Source organism: Ambystoma mexicanum, chromosome 5p, assembly GCF_040938575.1.
Source record: "Ambystoma mexicanum isolate Mex_15411 chromosome 5p, UKY_AmexF1_1, whole genome shotgun sequence".
Classification (NCBI taxonomy): domain Eukaryota; kingdom Metazoa; phylum Chordata; class Amphibia; order Caudata; family Ambystomatidae; genus Ambystoma; species Ambystoma mexicanum.
Genome location: NC_090930.1, coordinates 444,715,702 through 444,740,940, shown reverse-complemented (window position 1 = coordinate 444,740,940; position 25,239 = coordinate 444,715,702). Strand labels below are relative to the sequence as shown.

Below are 25,239 nucleotides of genomic sequence, written 5' to 3'. Positions count from 1 at the left end.
ACCACACCAATTTTAGAGTTTGTGAAAGTGGCATGAAGATTCATAGAAGGGTACCAACGTCATAAGAATCTCAGAAAGAGCTCTTCCTTTGTGCAGTCCAACTTGATTGAAGCTGAAAGTCTTTTTTCGAAAAATGAAGACATTCAAGAAGCTACAATTGCAGACATATTTGTAAACTGTTTCGCAAATGATGCCAAATATGTAAATTCCTGCCACATTACATGCAGAAATACATATGGAAGAACATGGGTGTGCCCCTCTCCCTTGTTCCACCACCACAAGGCCTGATCCCATTCTAGGCCTGGGTGGTGGAGCCGGCAGGGATCGATGGACTGCATTTGACAAATCATGCTTTGTTGGAACCTTTGCTCCTCTCTAAGATGGCAGATTTTTTGCGCAGCAAGGATTTGGCTGTTGTTCGTACCCTTGTCCCGCCTCCTGGTGCCTTTGGTAGGCTGTTGCCTGCCTAAAATCCTGATTGGGAGGGAGCCAGCAGGTGAAGCCGGCCCCCGTTAATGGCCCTAGATAAGGATCCAAGCCTGTATGGGCCTCCTTCTCACAATCTGCACATTGAAGAACTTGTGTGTGCCCCTCTCCCCTGCTCCACCACCACAAGGCCTGATCTCATCCTGGGCCTGGGTGGTGGAGCCGATGGGAATCGAGGGACTGCATTTGGCAAATCATGCTTTGTCTGAGCTTCTGCTCCCCTCCAAGATGGCGGATTACTCGCTGCTATGAGGAACGGGCTGTTATTCCTGCCCTTGTCCTGCCTCCTGATGCCTCTGGTAGGCTGTTGCCTGCCTAGGATCCTCATTGGGAGGGAGCCAGCAGGCGAGGCCGGCCCCTGATAAGAACCCCAATAAGGATCCAAACCTGACTGGACCAGTCTGAGCCGATTTGGGCCCTTACATTTTCTCACGTTCGTTCGTCAGACCTGGATAATGCCTTACTTTACTGTGCCCTTGCCTTCCTGCCTTGCCCTCTTCTTGCCTTTTCCTCCTGCCTTTTACCTCCTTTTTTATCCCTTCCTTCTTCCTTTCGTGGGTCTCCTACATACCTACTCCCTCCCCTGCCATCCTGGCACGTTTCTCCTTGGTTTTCTCTCTTTGCCACTTCCCCGGTGGCTCCCTCCCTCTCCCCCGCCATCCTGACTCGTTTCTCCTTGGTTTTCTCTCTTTGCCACTCCACCGGTGGTTCCTTTCCCCCTCACCCATCCCAACTTGTTTCTCTTTGGTTTTCATCATTGGCACTTTTCCGGGGGCTCCTTTCCTCCTCCCCCATCATCCTGATTTGTTTCTCCTTGGTTTTCTCTCTGCCAATTCTCTGGTTGCTCCTTCCCTCACCCCCTCCATCCTGACTCATGTCTCTTGGTTTTCTCCCTTTGCCTCTTCTCCAGTTGCTCCTTCCCCTTCCCGACTTGTGTCTCCTTGGATTATCTTTGTTTTCTTCCTCCTTAACTCCTCTGCAGTGGTGCCCCATCACCCTGCCCTGCCTTTCTCAGTGGTTTTCTCTCCTCTTTGGGTCTGGAGCTCTGCTCGTCTTGCTTTCTGTTGCTCTTTCTCCTCTTCTTTCATCTCCCTTCCACTAGCACATGCTGTCTTTCTCCCTGCTATTCACCCCTTTTCCTTTCTTAGCTGTTATTTCTGCACTAAGTTCATTCTTCCTTTCTTTACTGCACCCGCTGGGCTTATTTTGCAGCCTCTTCGTGTTTCTACCCCCCCTCCTCCCCACTGACCTTGGCACACTTCCATGTTTTGCTTTCACTTCCTCACCTGCCCTTACCCTTGGTTTCACGCTTGTGTCTTGCTTGTATGCATTACCTACCTGCAACCATCAACTTGCTCTGGATCCTTGCTTGTTGCATTGACTTACCGGCAACCATCGTTTTTGACTCTGGATTCCTGCTGTGCTTTGCACTTGACTTACCTGCTACCATCGTTTTTGACTCTGGATCTTTGCTGTGTTCTGCATTGACTTACCTTTAACCACAGAATGACTTTGAAACCGTGTTGCTCTGCTGCCTGAATGCCTGATGCAGCCCCTCAATCCCTGAGGCGTTGCTTTATCCAGTCCGTTATTTCTTACTTACCTTAGGGGGTCATTACATGTTGGGCAGTAAGGGATACCGGGCTCCGGTAAGGAGACCGGTGCCGGTAATCCCTTACTGCCCAATTGCGAGGTCCCTTGTCTGACCACACGTCCTTTATGGGTCCTGCTAAGGGACCAGGGCGCTAATAACAGGCCTGCTATTCGTGCGCCTGTTATTAACGCCCTCCCCATTCCAATTGAGCCCTATGGGGGCTCAATGGGAATGGGGAATGGTTGGTTCAATGGGGACTTACCGGTCCCTCAAGGGTCGGAATGCACTGGTAAGTCCCCCTTGAACCAGACCGGTGCCGGACCCGGTATTGGAGGCAGCCATGGCGCAAATAGCGCCATGGCTACCTCCAATCTCGGAATGAGGCCCTTAGTCTTAATTGTCGGCATGCCTGATGCCGCCCCTCAATCCCTAAAATGAGGCTTTCCCAGACTAGTCTTTTTTTCCTGCTTGTCTCAATTGCATGTCTGGTTCTCCATATGCAGTTTACCTACTTATTCCTGAACTTAATAATTGTTTGCATTCTGTACACTTACCTTCTCCCCTCCTCCCCTCCCCTTCCTCCTCCCCCTTTTATGTCTTAGCACTTGCACGTTCTAAATCGTCTCACAACCTATTCAGAGTGTTTTTTGTGGCTCCCTCCCTTCTCTCTTACTGTAGCACTTGGATGCTGCGAATGTTTCAAACCTTTTATGAACGTTTTGGTTTGTGCTGTATCCCCTCCTCAGCTTTCCCTTCTCCCCCTGGTCTTGATGCGCCTAGAATCACAATGCTGCTGTATTATGCTCACAACAAATAGCCAGTACATAAACAAATACATAAATACATAGAACACACTTCGCACAGTAAACATGAACAAGTATGTGAACTTCCTGAAACGGTAAAGGCAGGCATCCATGCAACCATTCTCACACATACAAGGTGAGCATATTTGTAAAGTTCGCAATGCAGTAAACGTAGACCAAAATGTGCATTCCCTTAGAATGTAAGGTGTGTACGTAGATGCATTGCAGTAACAGTAGACGTGTGTGCAGGTCCTCCTCGACCAGTAAGTTTACGGACAATCCTACTTTTCCCATACAGTAAATGTAGGCATAGGTTGATCACACCAGCTGTTATTTTGAACACTTTAGTTGTGTTTTATATTGACAATGTAATGTGAGCAATGTTTATGTGATGTCAAGGGCTGTCCTCTCTCTCTTAGGTGTTGCTTTTTGCTCTTTTCTGAAACCACCAGATCAAAGCTTTTTTGCTGCTTTTAAATGCCACTCTTTTGCAAATAGACTGCAGATATTGTTTTAGTTTGAGGTCATTGTCGCACTATGATTAGCTTCGCTGATCCAATCTGTTCTCATTTTGCAAACAATGTAAATGTTTTCTGTGATTGAAATGAACATTTGCCATGTCTCCAACATAAGAGCTTTGCATTGCACTGTGTGCATAGTTTGCATGCATGGGTTGCCCTTTTGGCAGCTAGTAGAAGAAAGCTTGGCATGGTCTGCAAGTTCCATGTCCATGAAGGACATTCAGTTTGTTGAGGAAATGCAAAAACGAACTTCATTAAATTCTGAATGTATTTTCAACACAGATGTAATTCTTGAATACAGTTTATCCGATGACTACTGCAAGAATCACTTTTTGGTGGGTCTGTTGCTGAGGGAAGCAGCACTGGCTCTTCAGGACAACTACGATGTGCGATACACTGCCATCTCAACTTTAAAGAATCTTTTAATAAAACATGCCTTTGATAACCGCTACCAACATAAGGTAAGGCACGTTTATGAACCATTAACACATCTCTGCACCACAGAGAATCCCAAAATGCAGCTTTTTGCCTGCGGTTGTGGACATTTAGGGATCAAACATCAAACTTGTTTGTGATGCATATCTGTTTTTGTCAATTGTTGATGGAATCCAACGCAAGAGCCCAACCGCCACTGCTTGCACAGTGTGTGCTCTTTCTGGGGGATTACCAATGAGCCGCTGCAGTATACAGTGTTAGGCACGCCAACCTGGGCGTACCTCGGATTCCTGTATCCAACACTGCCTCATGCAGTTAATCCAATATAATCTCTGCTGCGTGGGTGTGTGCAGGCTGTGGTGACCGCCTATGGTGGCTGCCACAAGAAGCATGGCAGTCGCCCTTGCAGAATAACCTAATGGACTTGGAGGGAAGGAACTTTGTACCCGCTAAAAAGCAGGCGGAGCCCATAGGGATCTCTGCCGTTCCACTCACATCAAAGTACTGATGTGGGCAGAGGCACATTTGGATTCTCTGAATAGAGCCGGCAAAACGCACAGAGAAGATTCTCAGCGCGGTTCCTGGTTTATGCAGAGAATCCAAACGCAAAAGGCGTGGGTTTTCAGACATCCACACCATTCTACAATGCTTGTGGGGATGGCTATTTGTTTAGACAAATTGAAAAGCACAAGGATAAGAGCCCATGGGCCTCATTACGACCCTGGTGCTAATGGGTTAACAGCGCCGTAAAAGGCTGCAGCGCCGTTAACCCATTAGCGCCTAATTACGAGGTCCCTTTGCGGGACCCGACCTTAACGGCTGGTCTAGACCAGCAGTTAAAGTAGGGACCCGCAAAGGGACCTTCGCGGTAAGTACGGTACCGCAATTTGCGGTACCGTACTTAGCGCCTTCGCCATTCCCATTATGCCCTATGGGGCAAAAATGGGAATGGGGAAGGGCCATGGGGAAATGGGGAAATACCACCCCGCCAACCTTGGAATGGGGAGGTATTACCCCATTTCACCATGGCGGACACGTTACGATACCGGCACCAACCATGGTGCTAATAGCGCCATGGTTTAGCGCCGGTCTCGTAATGAGGGCCCATGTCCTTGCAGATGTGGTGGTTTGGTGGTAAAATGATGTAACATATTTAGAATGTCTATTATACGCTTGGAAGAGGTGTGATACCTGTAGGAAAGCAGATCTGCCTAACCATGAATAATGCTTAGTTTGAGCATAAAGCTTCGTGGCACACTCGACAATAAACTCTTATGCAATTAATGTTTCTTGTAATTCTCTCCTACAGCTATTTTATTAAGTATCACTCTAACAGCAATGATTGTTCATTTCATATATTTGTTTCAGACCTTAACACATAAGCAAACAGATAGGTGTTGGGCAATACTCTGCTGCTTCTTCAAAGCAATTGCTAGGATAACACAGCAACATTTAAAAAAGAAAATATCTTCAGTAAATTCTGAAAAACATATTTTACACATAAATGCAATTTTGATACCTTTTATTGGACTAACTGAAAATATTATGGAGAGATGAACGTCCCGGGAGGATAGCTGAGCGGTTTTATTTTTGTTGCAGATATCAGGTGTGGGGATGGGAGATTCTAATTCTTTCACTATGGTAAATAATTCCTTCATGCTGGAATTAGAGTTAGAGATGCGTTTGTTATATAAATTACGCTTAGCTAGGCAAATTTCCTTTTTGTATTGGGAGGAAATTTTGGTTAGTTTGGATTTGTTATCCTCTGAAGGGAGTAGTCTCCAGGTGGTTTTGCATTTCCTTTTTAGGAGTCTTAGATCCCTTAGTTGGGGGGTAAACAACTTGTTTAAGTGGGATTTGGGTTTACTAGGTCTATGTTTGAGTGGGGAAATTTTGTCATGTGCGATTAGTATGGTTTTGTTATATTCATTGAACAGAGTACTTGGATCTAGGTTGTCAGCCAATGAGTTAAGGGTCGGGCGAATGGCAGGGATCACTTTGTCCACTGTAATATTTTTTTTGTTGCCTGTTAACCAAGGTGGGGCAATGGGTGTGGCTAGCGGGAGTGGTCTGGCAGTAGACAATGTGAAGGACACAAGGTAGTGGTCAGTCCACAGTTGAGGTGTAATGGAGGTGATATTGGCGGTACAGTTGTAGTCAGCTACACAATCTAGGGTTCTTCCTTTATTCTGGGTAGGCTTGTTAATTTTTTGGGATAAGCCAAGATCAGATAGGATGTTGACTATACTTAAGGCGTGCTTATCTGAGGGCTCATTAAATCCTAGATTAAGGTCGTCAAGTAGTAATAGTTGGTTGGTGGTTTTGAGGTTATTGGACAGTATACTGTAGATGTCCTCCTCGAACGTTGCAAGTGGGCCCAGAGGCCTATGCATTAGGTGGATGATGAGGGTCTGTGAGTTGATTAGGGGGAGTTTAACGGTGAGGACTTCGCAAGATTGCATGGTTTGCTGGGGGGGCTGGTCTCAGAGCAAGGCTGTTTTTGGATATAATGGCAATCCCTCCTCCTCGTGTGGTATCTCTATCCTGTCTGAGTATAGTGTAGCCATCTGGGACAGCTAGCGAGAGTAGTGGTCCTGCCGCATCATCTAGCCATGATTCAGATATGGAAGCAAGACAACACAATGCAACACAGGTTCGATCCCCGTGTCCGCGCTTACCAACCTCTCGGTATTTAAGCGCGTTATAAATATGCAACTAAGACAAAAAAACAATTACGCAACTAAAAAACAAACAATTCCTGCAACAGTGCCTCGATGCCTGCGGGCTGTTTGAGCGCTTTAAAAATGCAAATAAATAAATGTTCCAGAGCATTCGTTTTCAAAGTCCCTTAGACTTCTTCATCAGATGGTAGTCACGTAGTCAAATGAGTAACATGGAAACACATACTGGGCAGCGAGAACCTTATTAGAATGTTCGGTTTAATCTTCATTGTATTAAGGATTAGTATGCATTAAATACAGGCCTGGGGTGGTCCCCTTATCTAAAGGATCATACATCTGGCTGCCGGGGAAGATGATAATCGTATTTACTGAAAACAATTCACATATCAGGCAGTGCTGAGAAGTGCATTTTATGAATGCACATCTTAGTACAACATACATTTTTAATATAATATGCTCTAAACAAAAAGGGGCAGAAGCAGTCTTAAAGCGGCCTAAATTTGAACATTAGTCATTATTTTAGAAATATATTGTATTGAAAGATTTAAAAACACACATTTGCGAAGCAGCCAGTCTAATTTTGCATTTAACTCACGCAGATCCTAAATGTGTGTTTTGCAGCCTGTACAGTGAAGCGATTTCAACAATTCTCCTTAGAGAATGTCTTGCATACAATGTGACAACTACAACATATGGTGCAGTGTTCAATGTTACCTCAGCATGCCCCAAACTTGAAAATTGCCTGATTGGCTTGTATAGAATGTGGCAAATTAAAAATATGTTGCCCATTTTTGAATGACGTAGTGTCTGCTGTTAACTCTCGGCGCCTCGTAATGAGTAATGGGTACCAAACATTTGATCTTTGACACCCAAGATTGCCATTGTCAATGCCCGGCATCCTCACAGAAACAGGTAGGAACTCCAGTATGTTTAATACTTGACTAACACATCGTCATTTCTTTAAAAAAGTCAAAAAATAACAATAAATATCCTAAATTAATGTTAGCGTGGCGTTCATGTCAAAATCAAGTTTGTGGTTTTCATTATATGGATTGCCACTGGGATTTTATTGTCACACATTTTTATCAAATCTATACTCTCCAATATACATTCTTTTAGTTGTCTAATAGTACTGCGGATATATATTTTATTACAGATCCCTATCATTCCGTAAACCATATTGATCGTGAAGCAGCTCATGGTGGTTAGTGCTAATGTTATCCATGGTTCCTGTTTGCTATTTATTGGAGTGAAATGAATTGGCTTGCAAATGTTGTTAGTGTTGCTTATGTGTAATAATTGATAGCTTTGGGTTGAAGCCTACATTAGATGTAGAGATCAGTTTGGGTCAGAGAAGCTTAAGAAGAAATCTAGTATACCACAGTTTGAGGAGTAGACAAACTGAACACAGAGAGACCCATGTAGCAGCAAAGACTAACACCTTCACTAAGGATTCAGCAAGCTCTTTATATCCGTGGTGGTTGTATATCTTTGTATACACAGACAATGGAAATGTCCATGATGTGATCAAAGCAGAAACCACCCTCTCAATTGAAGTGTTGTGTGCTCCATTCACACCTAGGTACCCAAGGTGGATGGCCAATTAGTATATAGGTATGGCTTACAGCTGGGTAAGGGAAGTAAAGCAATGCCCTTCAAGTGCTTCCTTTCAAACCAGCAAATCGGGGAGATGTTACCCATATGTATCCTCCCTACGTTTAGGGCGTTTCTCGTTGTACACCTGTGGCAGAATATTAAAACATGCACTGGACCCTATTGTTTTTCTCTTCGCTTTAACGTACATCAGTTCAAGGTGGAGTATAGTGGGCCATGTGCTTTTACAACACGTCCGAAGTACTTGCCGAGACAATGAACTTTGAATTCTGTTTTACACCCGCAAGGTCTAAATATTGTTTGAGGTCTAGCTCAAACAGATGCCAGTTTCTTTGTAATGCTTTAAAATGTAGTACTATTTCAAAATGAATTAATTTCAAATTATCTATGCTTACTTCAGTAAAGTCAAATGGTTTCAGTGGAGAAAATGGCAGTCTTTTCTCCAACAAGGAGAGGTTGGTTGTTAGAGATGTATTGATATGATAGGTTATTTATAATACACTTAATACCCAGAGGTTTCTAAGCACGGACCGTGGATCGAACCTGTGTGGCGCCATGTCGTCTTACTTCCAAGACGAGCACGTTGCTCCTGAGCTATCCTCCCGAGACCTAACCTTAACCTCCCCAATGTTCCTTCGTCTAAGAGAGCATGGTATTATTCCTCTGGACATGATGCTGTAGATCAGATGCGGCCTTCACACTCAGTCATTGCTGAGCTTCGTTCTTCAACGCTCTCTAAATATTCTTGTCCTTGAAATGTAGCCTTTTAGGTGATTTTATGTTTACAGCCCTGCTATATCGATGCATCTCTTGCTAAAAGGTCCTTTTTTCTAGACCTGATAAGCTTCCCTGACCATGAAACAGTTTGCTTCTGCATCAATTCTGCATCTGAACTTGCAAATATTGAAGGCAGGGTCCTGGGAGTTACTATCCATGATTTTGAAGTGTGAATACACTTTAAAAAAAAAAAACTTTCTGTTTATTGCCCTTTTCAACGAACAAAACTATCTCCAAAGTAAGGTCACTTGAATGAATGAAAGCTCTGTTGCGTATACAAATTAATATTAATGAAGCTTTGCATCAACAGTGACCTTATCACAATCCTATTTGATCTAATGAAATTAGCTTCAACCTAGTAGAAGAGGTGAAGAGAAGTACAGGAAAAGGCAGCAAGGACATTAAATTAGTGGTTTGTTTAAAAGAAATAGGCACAAACATAAGGAAGGGGATAAGGGGGGGTGATTTTCTCACCCATGAAGAATAGCCATACTTATGAACCAGAGGTAGCTTTTCACAAACGCATTACAAAGGCTCTTGCTCACATGTGCACTTCCTAAAGGCAGTACAAGTACTCATGTCCAACAATTACCTCAACCTTAGGCTTCAATCTACTTTTCCAAGACCTCAAAATATGTCTTTTAACTTTTAACTTCTAGCAAGGCAATCACACCCAGGCAATCAATCGTTATCTATCAAGGCCATAGCAAATTGAACACCCTTCCTGAGAACATTCGATTAAACCTAATCCCCTTATTTCAGAACAGGACCTTTCTCAAGACTTTCGTACTTACCAGGTTGGCAGAACCATATTCAAGAGTTACCAGATGCCCCAATTTCAGTAGTTTGCTCAATGACTTGCAAAAAAATACTAATTCAGCTCAAGTCCTAAATGGCAATATGGTAGTTTTTCTTTAATAAAACCGTGTCTGTTACCTTTTTAAAACAAACATACAAATCAGGACAAACAGATCTCAGCATATTCAACGTAATCAAGGCAATAATACACACTTCCCAATTACAACAAATAAGGAGTCACAGGTGACGTACATCTCTACTTGCAATGACATAGAAGTGGCCCATCGCTACAGTTGTAAGTACAGTTAAGATGTCATCTGCCCATTAATTGCAGATCTTCCAAAATGTATCGGACATCCCCTAGCTTTGTATACCTGTTCCTCCATTGCCATACAACTGTTCTTGTCCAACACTTATTTGGATAATTGTGGGGCTTTCTATTGTTCCCCATAACATAGCAATATTCCTTTTCGCTATTATTAAGGTGTTTGCAATGAACAGTTTGTCATTTCCAGAGACGGCTGTGTCCCTCCAAATTCCCAAAAGGAGTAGTTAAGGTTCTATCAGGACCGGCAGTGGAATTACCTCTGACATCCTCCTTACCATCTTCTGCCAGTATTTCTGGATTTTCACGCATGTCCCTGTAGTATGTGTAAGACAGGCATGGTATCAAGAGAGGCACAGACTCAAAGATGTTAGTTTCAAAACCTTTATTTACTAAGGTTTGTGGATTTGTGTAATGCCTAACTCTAAAGAGATAGTACACTTAACTGATATTTCTAAGGGCCATCAATGTCTGAAAGGTCAAACAATAAACCTATGCTTGCCGTCACTCTTTACAAAAATGTGTTAGGAAATCTTTAAAAGGGAAAAATAGTAGTTCAACAGAAAATAGGAAACCAAAGTTAGCTTCAGGTGGTCTTCTCACCAGGTGTTGTTTAGTCAATGTAAAAAAAATGGGTTCACCCAAAAAGGGCTGTTCGTAAGACCTTCCCCACAGGGCCCTTGCAGTATTCTCAAATACTTTCAATGTCTTTAGTTCTTTGGGATTCCTTTCCCTAAGATTCAACTTGTCCAAGTTCAACAGAACAAAAGAAATTATAACACAGTTCCTCTTTGGGTTCCATTCTCCAAGCTTTAATGTCTTTAGCTTCAAAACCAATAAGTATTGACCTTCGTTAAACCTCTCAGGGGGCCCTTCCCCAAGTTTAGGTCCTTCTTCCCCAAACTTCAATTTCTTCAATATCACAAAATGATATGTATTCCACTTTGTTGGGCCCCTCAGGGTTCCCCTTCACCAAGCTTAGGCCCCTCTTGGAAAACACAATCGAAATAAATATACACAGTTCCACTCTGAATTTCTCGGGGTTCCCTTCCCCAAGCTTTAACTCCTTTTGCATGAAAAACCAATGCGTATTCACCTTTGTTGGGCCTCTCAGGGTTCCCTTTCCCCAAGTTGCTTAGGCCCCTCTTGGATTCAAACAGATGTTCGGCTTATCAGGATGTACCTTTCCTTTTATATACAGTTCTTCCTTAGACATTTCATGTGTGGGGTGCAATCAGAAGCTTTTGAAACCACCGGGTACTTTGCTTCTCCTAGGCATGACCACTCTGATCTGTATCCCCTCTCTTTATTCCTTGCTCTTTCTTTCTTGCACCCCTGTGTTTCCTTTGTTTTCTCGTGCACACTTGCACCTTCCTCTGCTTTGTTCTATCTGTATTGTGCCTGTTTCACACTTTACTTTCTTTAAACATGCACACTTGCACCTGTTCATTTTCTCCATAATTTCAGAGTATATCATAACCACACCATCACATGATTAACTATCAACATCATGTACAGTGCTGGCCATCATACAACTGATTGAACTACAGGGAATGCACCACATGAGGAAAACGAAATATGGGCCAAAAGAGGGTGTAAACAGTCCCCAACGGACTTACTTTGGAGACAAGTATGCATTGGCAAGACAATAATGCCTATGGAGCTCTTCTCAATAGCATTCGATCAACTACGCCACCCATCCCACAGCTTCAAACAGCACATTGCAGCAGACAGTAAAGAAGATTGGTTTATATCAAACATTCAGGAGCATCTCACAAACATGATTATACATTGCACCACCCGACAAACATTCAGCACTGGCATGATGCTCCGGACAATACGAGGAACTATACCTCGCCCCATTGGGCAGTTCCGTGAGTTACACATAGACTATGCAGACATGGGAGAAGGATGTAATGGTTGCCGATACCTAATAGTTGTAGTGTGCCCTTTTTCACAATCCGTTCAAGCTGGACCTGTGCACATCCGGATGTCAAACACGCTGCTAAATATTTGGTGCTTGAGGTTTTCCCTCGATGGGGCATGTGCAGTGCACTCAAATCTGATAACGGCACTCACTTCTTCAATGAACTCTTCCAAAAAATTACAGCACTGCTTGCCATTAAACACTGGATGCGCTCAATTTCCCAACCCCAAGCAAATAGCGTTTTTGAGAGAATCGACAGCCTTCTTGAAAGCAAACTCTCCAAACTGCGCACCACCTTGAAGAAAAACTGGGTGAATTGCCTGCCCACAGTTTACACACTCAACCAAGTAAAGACCATCCCCTTTCACCCCACGAAATAGTAACTAGCAGGTGCATGCACACATCCATCCTCCCAGTGAGGAGGGCATCAGATGCCCATGGAGCTGCAGCGATTCTGGGTGAAGAATTCAAGCAGTACCTAACAGGTGCCATCAAATATGTCTCCTGACAGATTTTAGCACATCACCTACAGGACACACAGAGCACTGTACAGCAACTGACCACAGATGCCATGCCCACCCAACCGCTGCTGACAGGTGAACTAATATATGCTAAGAGCTTTGTGCGCAAATGGAACAACCCCAGATTCCATGGCCCCTTGGAAGTGGTTTTGTGCACCCCTCTCGCAGTAAAAGCTAAGAGGATTCAATATTGAATTCACCTTTCTGATGTTTGTAGGGCACCCCCAAATACCTCACCATTTCCCTAAAAAGTAAAATACCAGTTTACCTCAAAGTTACTACGTCCGAAGTAATAACATGGCTACATGTCTCAGATAATAAACATGCATTGCTGCTAACAGCATAGGCACTTTCAAGTAAAAGAAAAACTCCCTTTCTTTCTCTCTCTCGCTCTGTCTCTCACGCCCACATTTTTGTTTCCAATACAGGAGTGCACGAAATGGAACCCTCAACATCAAATGATTCATTGTATATTACGAAAGTAGATATACTGTTAATTCAAGATGATTATACCTGTGGCCTACACTTTTCTGTTCTCCTGTTCACGATATTCATGTTTATGTTAGGGATTTATTGGTGTTATAATTCAAAAGGTAGGGCAGCCCCTAATACCTCATTCCAGTGACTAATATACATAGTGCTACACAAAAAAGATGAAATGTGGGTATGTATTATTTTTTCACACAACAATTCTTTATTCACTTAGGCGTTGTATCTTAAAAGCCGCCATAGATTGCTAATTCATTGGTTGGACATACATATTACAAAATAACAAATACAAACAATTTCATCATTTAAAATACATCACAATGTTCATACACATACAATATCATAAAGTGCAATGTGAAAAATGCAAAATCCTACTCATGTATCACACCACAATCCGACCCTGCATATGTGTGATTGTTAGGCAGAATTGCATGCAGTACCCTCTGGGACCACCACATACAATTAGGACTTCAGGTGTAAGCAAAACCAACCTTTGGTATAAGTCTCTACTACACAGTTTTTTGGTAGCAGGGATGAACAGTCAGGCTTATCTCAAGAGGTAATGTGAGCAGTACAAGATTGTAGTGTCTCGTGTTTGCATGAGACGATATGCTTCACGAGATGCTGCAAACGGAGAAAGAAGAGCTCATGAGGTGAAGGGAGCCAGCGGGCACGAGAGAGAAGAATGCTCTCGTGTTTGGAACGTGTAGAGTGACAGTTGGCAGAGTGGAGGACGGAGCAGCACTGAAGAGATTCATGTCCCCTTTTCTCCTTAGCAACAAACCCATATTTATTTATATCAAGTCAGAAGTTACATTAATAAATATATTCTATTAAACCCTTTTAACACCTTATCCCATGTCAGCCCCCTACTTCAAAGGCGATGAGGATCGTACTCAATATTCGGCCGTTGAGAGGGATCTCTGGCCCGTGATCAGGTAGGAGCGGCTGTCCTCAGCTTTGCCTACACGTGTCCAGCTTTGGCGTTACATGCGGCGTAATAAATAAAGTTTCCAGTGTGCCGCCATAAATGTGCCGTCATAAATCCACTGTGTAACCAGATAACGCAAGCTGCTTTCCTCGAACACCCTTGCGTTTACAGCGTACGTCACTAACTATTCCCGCTCTAAGGCTGCGCATGTGCCCGATGTAAAAGGAAAGTGAAACGGAAAGCTTTGTGCGCAGCGCCGGTAGCTCTGTTGAAGCCTTTGAAGGTAACATTAAAGCAGAGCTGCACATGCGCTTTGTGTCCAGCTCTGGTAACCCTGCAAAAGCCTTTGAAGTGAATCGCCCAAGGAGGCGTTTCCCAGAGTCAATACTTACCATTTGCTCCACTCGTTCGTGTGCAGGCACGTCCACTTTGAGTCCAACCTGCTTGTGACGTGTTGGTAATCCTCATCACTCCTCGTCATCCTCTTCCCAGTATAAAAATAAAAAAAGTCCAACCTGCTTGTGACGTGTTGGTAATCCTCATCACTCCTCTTCATCCTCTTCCCAGTATAAATAAAAGGAAAACAAACGAAAAGAAGTGACAATCCATATCAAGTACACAGCTTAGTCCAGTTAAGTGTATTGGTGGTAATAATACAATAATACAACTCTGACCTAGGTTTACAAGGTGATCTTCAACAAACCACAACACTACAGTAACGACCAGTGAAGCTAATAACATGGCTATGCATGGGGTTCCTGCCCCTCAAATTTTCTTACCAGAAGTAGGTGAACCGTCGCTTTCTTGGAAAAGGTGGCTCAAGTCATTTGAGCATTATGCAAATTTAGTTTGTGGGACCAATTACAGTGTTGAGAGGAAGAGATCATTATTGTTACATTGCCTAGGACTGGCAGGATAAGAGAAATATGAAGTCCTACCAGATCTTTCAGAGGAAGAAAGTGGGGACATGAATGAATACGAGAAAGCCATCACAAAACTCAACAAACATTACGATAAGAAAGTCAGTACCATATTAGAAAGATACAAGTTTGGTAAGAGAATTCAAGAACAAGAGGAGACTGTGGAGCAGTATGTTACAGCTTTAAGAAAGTTAGCACGCACCTGCAAATTTGATCAACAACTGGAAGAAAGAATCAGACCAGTTCATGTTGGAATGTAGAAGTGGGAAAGTTAGAGAGAAGTTGTGGTCAGAAGACGACCCTTCGCTGGATGTAGTGCTAAGGTTAGCCAAGGAAGTAGAACACACCGAAACGTGCGTGCAAACGTTGGAGAATAGAATGAAAGAAGCATCGATCAAGCCATCAGTTAGTGCTGTACAACCTGATCAGGAGGAGATTATAGGAGCAGTTAGAGGCTTCAATAAGAAAGTGTTAATGAAAGCAAGCACAGCTCAAAGAGACACAAAAATAAGAGTGGATGAGAGGCAAGAATCCGATAAGAAAATAAATCGGTCTGAGTCATACAGAATGGCGACACCTGAATTTGATCATCAATACAGAAGATGCAGTGCCCAGAGAGGAAGAGGTCGGACAAGGCTGAGGACTTGTTACAGATGTGGAAGTCCATCGCATTGGCTGAATAGTAACACATGCCCTGTACTAAATATAATCTGCAGGAGATCCAGTGGAAGAGGACACCTAGCTAAATGCTGTACTAGCAACCGACGAGATGATACAAATTTGAATTGTATTGGTGATAGTAATGAAGGAGAAGAATGTGTATTCATGGTATCAGATGAGGATATGCAAATTGACAGTCCAAGAACAATATCAGTGAATGGACATTCAATTGTCATGATGGTAGACTCAGGTGATAGATACACGTTAATTCCAGAAGATGTGTGGAAGAGCTGTGGACCAGAGTACCTACGTGAGGTTGATGTGAGGCCAAAGTCTTATGGAGGAGGAAAGATTGACCTCATTGGCTGGTTCGTTGCTACTATCAAATTCAAAGATAGAGAACTGTTGGTCGTATTTATGTATCAACGAATGGGCAAACCTCACTATTAAGTTGGACTCATCAGAAGTTATTGAAAGTTCATTTAGATCCCAATGCAAGTGATTCTGTATTTCTGGTGGAAGGTACAGGAATAGATTACATGCAGAAGATTAAGGATGAGATCGTTAAAGAGAACACTATAGGATGTTTAAAAGGATTTTCCCATCAAATTTTGCTTAAATCGGGCTCCAGGCCTGTTGCTCAAAAGTTGCATAATGTTCCTTTAGCACTCAGGAGTGAAGTCAAACAAGAACTAAAGAAGTTGGAGGATCGAGGGATAATTGAGAGGATCAATGCTTCTGAATGGGTATCACCCATGGTTGTGGTCAGGAAAAGCTCAGTGAAGGTGAGGTTATGCATAGATATGAGAGAATTAAATAAATGCATAATCCCAGAGAGGCATCCTTTACCCAATATTCAGGAATTGATATCAACACTGGGTACAGCGAGAATATTCTCCACCTTGGATTTTACTGCTGCCTACCATCAGGTGAAATTGCATGAAGGTTCCAAGCATTTAACAGCCTTTATAACTCCCGAGGGTCTTTATTAGTACAAAAGGATGCCATTTGGGTTGATTTCAGTGGCATCTGTTTTCCAGAAAGTCATGTACAAGATCCTGGAAGGAGAAGGAGTTGTATTTTTCCAGGATCATGTTTTAATATATGCCAAAGATGAAGAGGAACATAACAAAAGGTTAAACATGGTGTTGAGGAAATTACATCGAGCTGGAATGGTGCTCAGCAGAGAAAAATCTAAAATCAAACGGAGAGAGATCGAATATCTAGGTCATGTAATTTCTGGTGAAGGAATTACACCAAAAAAGGAATTGGCAGACTCTATCAGACTCATGATTACACCAGCAAATAAGGAAAAACGCAGGACCTTCTTAGGCATGGCCGAATACTATGCTAAATTCATTAAGAACTTTTCAGATCACACAGTCAATTTAAGATCTCTGTTGAAAGTAAACAACAAATTTGCATGGGATGAGGAGTGCGAAAATGAATTTCAGTCCATCAAAGAGGCACTTGCTGAGACTCCAGCTCTTCAGAGTTATGTAAGAGGAAGAAATACTATTGTCACAACAGATGCTAGTGAGGTAGGACTAGGAGCATCGCTGATTCAATATCATGATGGGAAAGAATTTGTAATATCTTTTGCTTCAAGGCTACTTAAGGATGCATTGAAGAATTATGCAAATATAGAGAAAGAAGCATTAGCAATAAAATGGGCAACCGAGACATTTAGGAGTTTTGTGTGGGGTGTAAGGTTTGAAATCCACACGGACCACAAACCACTTGTGGAAGTTTTCAGCACAAAAGGTTTGGATAAGATATCCAGCAGGATTAGAAGATGGGTGTCCAGACTTCAAGAGTTCAATTTCAGTATCGTATACATCCCTGGTTCTAAGAATCATACAGCAGACTGTTAACCAATTGCAGTGAGGTGGATGACAAACAAGAAGAACAAGAATTGATTTGTGAAATGTCAGATCAAACATTGTCTAGACAAGAATGGGATGAGGAAATGAGCAAAGATGTAGTGCTGAAAGAAGTAATGCAGAATGTGGAAGAAGCAAAATGGAACAAAAGCAAAATAAGAGAAGCTGGAGTAAGTAAATTCTGGAACATCAGAGATGAACTGTATATACAAAGCGGATGTTTGATGATAGGAGACAAGCTAATTCCTCCAGATGGTCTCAGAGATAAAATAATTCAATTTGGACATGAAGGCCACCAAGGCATTGTGAAAACGAAACCAAGGATCAGAAACACCTACTGGTGGCCAGGATGTGATCGACAAGTGGAAGAGAAGATTAGAAGCTGTATCCTTTGTTCAAAGAGTGACAAAGTGTGTGTGGAGCGAGTTATCCAATGGTGTTGAGGGACATACCAGAGGCACCTTGTAAGAGAATTGCAGTGGATGTGTTGGGTCCCATTTGTAGCGAGGGTTGTTCCACTTTCTGCCTACTAGTCATGGATATGTTAACTAGGTGGGTAGAAGTTACTTTTTTTGTCTCAAGTCACCACACAGAAGATTATTGAATTTCGTGAGTTGTGTGGGCGTGAAGAGTATCCTGAAGAAGTGCTGAAAGATAACGGTTCACAGTTCAAGTCTAAGACAATGGAGAAGTATTTGAGTGACAGATCTATAGTTCACAAAGTATGTGCGATATATCATCCACAATCTAATGGCATGGTTGAGAGATATAATCATGTAATAAAAGATATAATTAAATGGGCCTGGGCTAATGGGAAGAATGGAAAACGGTAGTAAGAGAAACTGTTTTGGCCCATAGATTCACTCCACACAGCACCACGGGGGTTTCTCCGTTTGAATTAAGCAGAGGAAGAAAGGCGAATACAAAATTATTCCCAGGGTAGATGAATCCAGTGGTTGGTAAAGCAGTGAATTTGGATGGTGTGGCGATGAGTATCAAACAAATGCAGAGGTCCAATAAAAGACTGCATGATAACAAGTGTTTCAGAAAAGGGAATGAACCGTATGTGGGATGCTTGGTTCGAGTTAAGGTTCCTATTCCGTTAAAAGAGAATGGCTGTCATTGGTCTAGACCGGTGAGTGTAGTAGAAGTGTTTAGCCATGCAGTGAAAACCATGGATGGTAGAGTGTGGAATAATGAGAGAGTGATGGTATTAGAAGAGTGTCATGTTGATGATGGAGAACTGAATGTGACTAGAAAAGATGTGAGGAGAGGTACTGATAGTGGTGATGGTTTGAGAGAATGTGGCAATGATGATGACAGATCCAGAGTTAGTTTTAGTAATCATTCAGTGAGATCATATTCCTTGGCAAACAGTACAGATACTTGTTCGGAAACGCCCAGGAGGAAGTCCAGAGTAGGAAGGAACTACAGGCAGCCAACGCATTTGATGGACTATGTGAATTCATAATTTCAACAATGTTTTCATTAAGGAAAGGGGATGTGTAGTGTCTCGTGTTTGCATGAGACGATATGCTTCACAAGATGCTGCACAGGGAGAAAGAAGAGCTTGTGAGGTAAAGGCAGCCAGCGGGCGCGAGAGAGAAGAATGCTCTCGTGTTTGGAACGTGGAGAGTGACGGTTGGCAGAGTGAAGGACGGAGCAGCACTGAAGAGATTCATGTCCCCTTTTCTCCTTAGCAACAACCCCATATTTATTTATATTAAGTCAGAAGTTACATTAATAAATATATTCTATTAAACCCTTTTAACACCTTATCCCGTGTCAGCCCCCTACTTCAAAGATGTAACAAAGAGGTCTTTCAATCACAATGGTTCAAGTAGACACTTACACTCAAGGTTTCTTGGTAAAAAACACTTATTAATTTATTACACAACCATTTAGAAAACGTTCACTAGAAGTAGGCAGCTCAATATTATACACAAATACACTTCAGTACTAAACCAATAAGTTTCTGAACAAATTAGGCTCCCCTGAAATAGGAGCAAAATGGCATTTCAGTCACTTTAAATAGGAGTAAAAAGGCACACATTAATAAAATAGATCACAAATACTTTCTTAGGCAGTGCAAATAGTTCAGTTCAATAGAAGAGTCAATTCAATTCAATAGGCCTAAGCCACAGTCAATGGGCTAGTGTCTTGGGTAGGAAAGAGCAGTTCTGGTAGTAAACAGTAAAGTCTTTGCCAAAGTTCTCAGAAGTAGTTTGTACGAAAAAGAATCATATGTTGGGTCAAAAGCTGATTAGGCCTGCAAGTTGGGAATGTTTCACGAACTTTCACTGCGAGAGGTAAGTTCTCTCAATCGGGTTGGCACAGTACCTTAATAGGAAGAAAAGATGCTTCTGAAGACATTGGTTCCTGGAAGTTCCTGTAGACCTATCTGTTCCTGAGCCACAATCGTGGGGAAAAGAGGGAGGACGTCGGGAGACTAAACCTAACCAGCTGCGAGAATGGTATCCAGGTGGCTTACGAGTTGATTGGTCCCACCAACTCAAAGGAAGAAGCTGTCCTTGTTGAGATGAACTTGGCAATTCAGACATGCAGCAGAGCTTCACCGGGCAAACCAACAGTGCAGGAGTTGCAGCAGCCATCCTCTTCCAGCTCGTCTTCGGTTCTTTCGTTCCAGAGGCTGACTCTGCCTTTAAAGCCAAGAGACTCGCCTTTTAAACAGTTCTCTCCCTTTTATTCCAGCCTAGCTGTCACTCACCCAGCAGGGTGGCTGTCCTTGCTGGAAAGTCAGCCAGCCAATCACACCAGAGTGCATTCAGGTCTCCTAGGAGACTAAGCACAGGGAGTTTCGGGCATCTCTCTCACTTCCTGCCCACCCCAGACACTCAGGCGCCAGAGGCGGTCTTCAGTCCTGAAGCCCGCCGAAGGCATTCGAATAAAGAGACCAAACCTGGTTTGGCACGCAGAGACAAACCCTAGAAGGACCTTTCCAAAAATAAACTGCAAAAAAAAAAGAAGACTGGGACCCGTTTAAAGAAAGGGGCATAAGGCGCCATCTTCAAAAACATGGCTCCCGTGATTTTTAGCTACCGGTGTTCGTGGTCGGGAAAAATCATGGAAGTTTGTTGTAAAACCGCTGCCACCAGCCATTTCAATAGGAAAGGGTAGCATTTGACTGCTACATGAGTTTTTAGACACAGGGGTTACTAGGTAACCCCTCCAGCACTATGAATATAGGGTGTACTGGGTCTAGGAATTTCAAAAGACTAGTAAAGTCAATTTCACATTACATTCTCTGGGAAACAGTAGTTTATCCCAGAGAAGGCATTTAAACCTTTGGGAAGTCTAAAAAGAATCCCTGTGTCACTGCCTATGGAGTTATCTAGAACCCCATAATCAAAGAAAGAAACACAGAAAATACATTGAAAATGAAAAGTTCTAAGTCCCAAAGTTTAGCAAAAGAGCTGGAGGGCTCTAAGGTAGAGGGAATTAGCACATTTATGAAAATTCTCCCTTACATGATGGAATATATTCGGTGCAAAACTAACGCATGAAGACCCCCAATATTTGAAAATCCTGAGGAAAAAACCTTAAATGTAGATGTCCTCATTGATGTGAAACAAGCATCATCAACAATAGAAAACAACCATAGTCTACTAGGCGAGATAGATACATCATTGTCTTCCAAAAGTGTGCTTTTCCAAAGAGTCTAGTAATTTTCCCTCCTAGTTCCAATAACTATTTCTATCAGGACAGCTAGATCCATTTACTTGATGGGAATTCAAGGCAAGCGCATGTGTCGGTTCTTGTGCCATGAAGTTAGGGTAGATCTAGCTGGGGATGCGGGATGCATTTATATGACAAGCACACCCGAAGAGTATGCACAGGCAAGAGAAAGTCTGAGATAAGTATTTTATTTTATTTATTTGCCTTTTTAAAGTGCTCACACAGCCCGAGGGCAACGAGGCGCTGTTAATTTGTTGTTGCCTTAGTTGCATATTTATAAGGCGCTTAAATACGCAGAGGCTTCTAAGCGCGGACCTTGGGATCGAACCTGTGTTGCTTCATGTCATCTTGCTTCCAAGGCGAACACGTTTCCACTGAGCTAACCATCTCATTGCCAGTATGCAGTGTTTGGATGTCAATAAACGGAACTCCATTTTATGAGGCTGCAGTGAGAAGAGAAAATGAGCTCAAATATGCAGGGGAAATCATTACTGTAGAAGTTTGTAAAGGGGAAAATGTTGGGATGGAAATGAACCTCTCCCACCCCCCAGGTGCTTTAGAGTAAGGCGAACCCCATAACTAATCTTGCAAAATAGGGGGAGGGGTCGTGCTATTAAACCCTGTACAAACACATTTATTACACATGCGTAGACTTAGTGCTTACATATAACTGAGCACCATGTAGTTATGGTAGAAACATTTGACCCTGCAAGGCTGCACGGTAAACACAGACCCAATGAAGAAACCTGAACAGGCCCAATCGCTGATGATACAGTGACCACCGCGGCTAGCTCCCATTTGTTCCATAACTGTTGCGAATGCCTGTTATCCCAAGAAGGAATGCACCTGGCAAGGTAGCGAGACAGCACCAGGCACATTGCAATGCACGTTTATCACAGCAAAGCCAAAAGCAGACCTCCAACCCCCACCAAGCCCACCAGGACTTATGACACCCAAACTTCCCCAGACCAAGACCCCTAAATTCTGCGATAGTAGATGACCCCAGATCACCGACCATAAACCCAGTGGTCATAAAAGATATAAAAGAACAGGGCATTCCATCTTTTTCATAAAGACACACTTTCTAATACGAGGTACAGGGTGGAATAAATTATAGTCCAACGCGAGGGTGGAAACCTTAGGTGCAATATGGAAGGAGTGTAGAATGTGTGGGTCAACATGATCTTAAGCCTCCCCCATGCCAGTCCCTGAGTTTCCCAGGTACATGCCATATTGATAGAGTAGCATTGTTTTACATAATATCTTATTGTGAACTCGACCTTGGTTCCCTGGAGATGATGAGCACAGCTTACCTCACGTGATGGAAGATGGACGGACCGGCTGGGACCAATAGCAGCCTGGTATACCCTATGGAGCAGACCGCCCATGCATAGCATCTCACCAACCAGCCACGCAGATTTTTACTGTATATGTGACGTCATTAGTGACAATGTGCTTTCTTATAACTTTCTGCTTGTACTATTTTTCGGCAGAACGTTCTTGAGGAGCAGAGCTCTTTGCTGGCCTACCGATTTTTTGTGATTGAAACTTGTTATCCTTGCAAGAATCTCTTGGCCTTTTTTCCCTAATGGGTTGTATTTTTTCTGGCGTGAGCGTTTGTGGGCGTGCCTTCATTGTCAAAGGATGAAAGGTAACCCCCATTCTGTAGGTAGAGTCTCTACAGGGTTGGTTAATTTCTTTTTCATATGGCCTAAGTTTGTTAATGGGCTTGGTTTTAATGGTTGTTGTATTCTAATCTGGTGGGTTCCTAAGAGTTGTGGGAATCAACATATCCCAGGAAGGTGTCCAGAACTTCCTCTATCGTCATGTCAGAATACCGCGCCTCACCTGGGGTATTCCCACTAGGACAACCCTGCACTCCCCTACCGAAGTGATCCTCCCTCGCTCGTCCACCCACAGGGTCAGGATCCGAAAGCGATGGACTCACGCTGGCAACTTGAATAGAGGATTCTCGGGGTCTACATGGGAGAATACCCCTAGGTTTCTCACGTATGGTAGAACACCCCAGTGCCCTGCAACAACGTAAACAGTTAGGTACCCCTGTCTGGCCCCAGCTGAACAGTGCCTCCCTATATATTCTGTACAGTATTTTCAATTGGATCAATCGGAATCTAGCTGATATCATTATTTCACTGTGTGCCATAAGGGCTTCTAGCCATTCTTCTGCCTCCAAGTGACCTGTATCCACTTCTCATCTATTTTGGAGACTCTTCAAGGTGTGCCTGGTAGAACTACGCAGCACCTGGTACAGGGTTTTGATTGCCTTCCCCACCAGAAGTTCAGCGGCTACATTAGCTTCTAGTGGTGACTGTGCGGGCCAGGAATAGCTTCAGTGGAATTGCACCCGCATGGCGTACCGAAACCAGATGTACTGGTAAAAATCCTGCCTTGTTAATTGCGAGTTCTGCATTCATTCTTGAAAAGACCTTAAACAGTTGTCTACTATTTCATCTGGCACCACCTTAATAGCTTTCCCATACCATTGACATGCAAATGTCAGCTTCATCAATTCCGGCATATCATGGTTGTGCCATAGTGAGGCCTGCAATGTTATTATTCCCCCACCACATTCTTTTCCTAGCCCTGTCCCATACTCTCTCCACTTATTGCGAGATAGGGGGCAATCCGTCCCTAGTCACACATCCATTGAGCGTCTATAATGGGTCTTTGTGAACCATACATGCACATTCCAACCCAATGTTTGGACTGTTCCTATCTCCATAGAGCCACCCATTTGCCACTGCCAACTGTGAGGACCAGTAGTATTCTTTTTAATCCGTGAGGCCGATCCCACCCTCCCACACCGAAGCAAACAGAAATCATAGAGCTATTCGCAGCTGAGACGGCCCCCACAGCGGTTTCTGCAACACTGTTTCGATAAGCTGAAATTCACGATCTTTAATCCTAACCAGGGTGTAAAATATATATATATATCTGGGAAGTGTCATCATTTTGAACATTGCAGCTCTCCCTGTTATAGACAGGGGTAGGGGCGACCAGAATCCTGCATCTGCTGCAAATCTCAAGGTGCTCGGCTTCAGATTACAATCAAGAAAGGCGGTAGGGTCCAGACCCAACTGGATGCCTACATATTTAAATGAATCTCTCGCTACTCTAAAGGCCGTACCTTCTGGGGTCACTGCTAGATCACCCTTCACCAGAAGTAAAACAGATTTGGACCAACTGACCCAGAGACCACTATGTCGCCGATAAATCTCTGGGATTTTAGTTATCCGCCGGATTGACTATTGTGGTTCCCCAATATACAACAACCGGTCACCCCCATACATACATAGGTACTGGTTCCTTCCATCCTGATGGCACATACAATATTTCATGAGAGGGTCCCGGCTGAGCCAGATTGCAAGCAGATCCAGAATGAAGAAGACTGGGGAAAGGGAAAGCCCTGATATGTGCCCCTTTTCAAGGGGAACTGTCTGGACAATACTCCATTGACCCTGACTGCCGCCGGGAGCTCATGTACAACAATTGTACTGATGCTAAGAAGGACATAACAATGTTTCCCAAAAAAAGCCCCAAAAGATTGAGTCAAATGCATTCTCAAAATCTATGTCCACCGGTTATAGTGGGTCAGCGATATTGTCGCCCATGTCCAAGGCAGTGGGGAGCCGTCAGATGTACATATGGGTTGTCCTGTTAGGCAAGAAACTGTTCAGGGTGGATCATATTTGGAAACATCGTGAGTAATCTCGTTGCCAAAACTTTCCCCAATATTTGGATTCTATATTGTGAAGGGATATGGGCCTATACGAGGGACAGTCCTCTTGTGGTTTGTCCTTTTTGGGAATTACTTTGATTGTTGCAAGGCACAGGTCCGGTGGCAAAATGCCCAAGTCCAGGCTGTTTTGAATCATCTCCAACATATTTCCTGTAACCTCATTACTGAGGCATTTCCACAACTCCCACGTTGGCGTCCCACCATCTTCCCGGATCAGAATGCTGACACTGCCTGCAGAGGTGCAATCTGTGGGAGAGGAATCTTTTCCAAGAGATCTGTGGATGAAGGCTGGACCCAGCCCACCGGAAATGCATAAAGTATCTTTCAGTAGTCCGCATTTACCTTGCAGATCTAGTTGTTGTCCTTGACCATCTCACCCGATTAGGTGATGACCCCCTGTATGCATCTGGAGGGCGAA

At 43.3% G+C, this 25,239-nt stretch overlaps 1 protein-coding gene across 5 annotated transcripts in view; it reads left to right on the top strand.

Moving 5' to 3' along the window:
* Positions 1–25,239, top strand: part of DOCK11 (dedicator of cytokinesis 11) — a 1,707,663-nt gene that overhangs the window by 926,695 nt on the left and 755,729 nt on the right. For all 5 annotated transcript variants that reach the window (XM_069612850.1, XM_069612848.1, XM_069612847.1 and 2 more), the window contains one exon: positions 3,687–3,865. In XM_069612850.1, the coding sequence (XP_069468951.1) occupies positions 3,687–3,865 (179 nt within the window). The remainder of the gene's footprint in view (positions 1–3,686; positions 3,866–25,239) is intronic.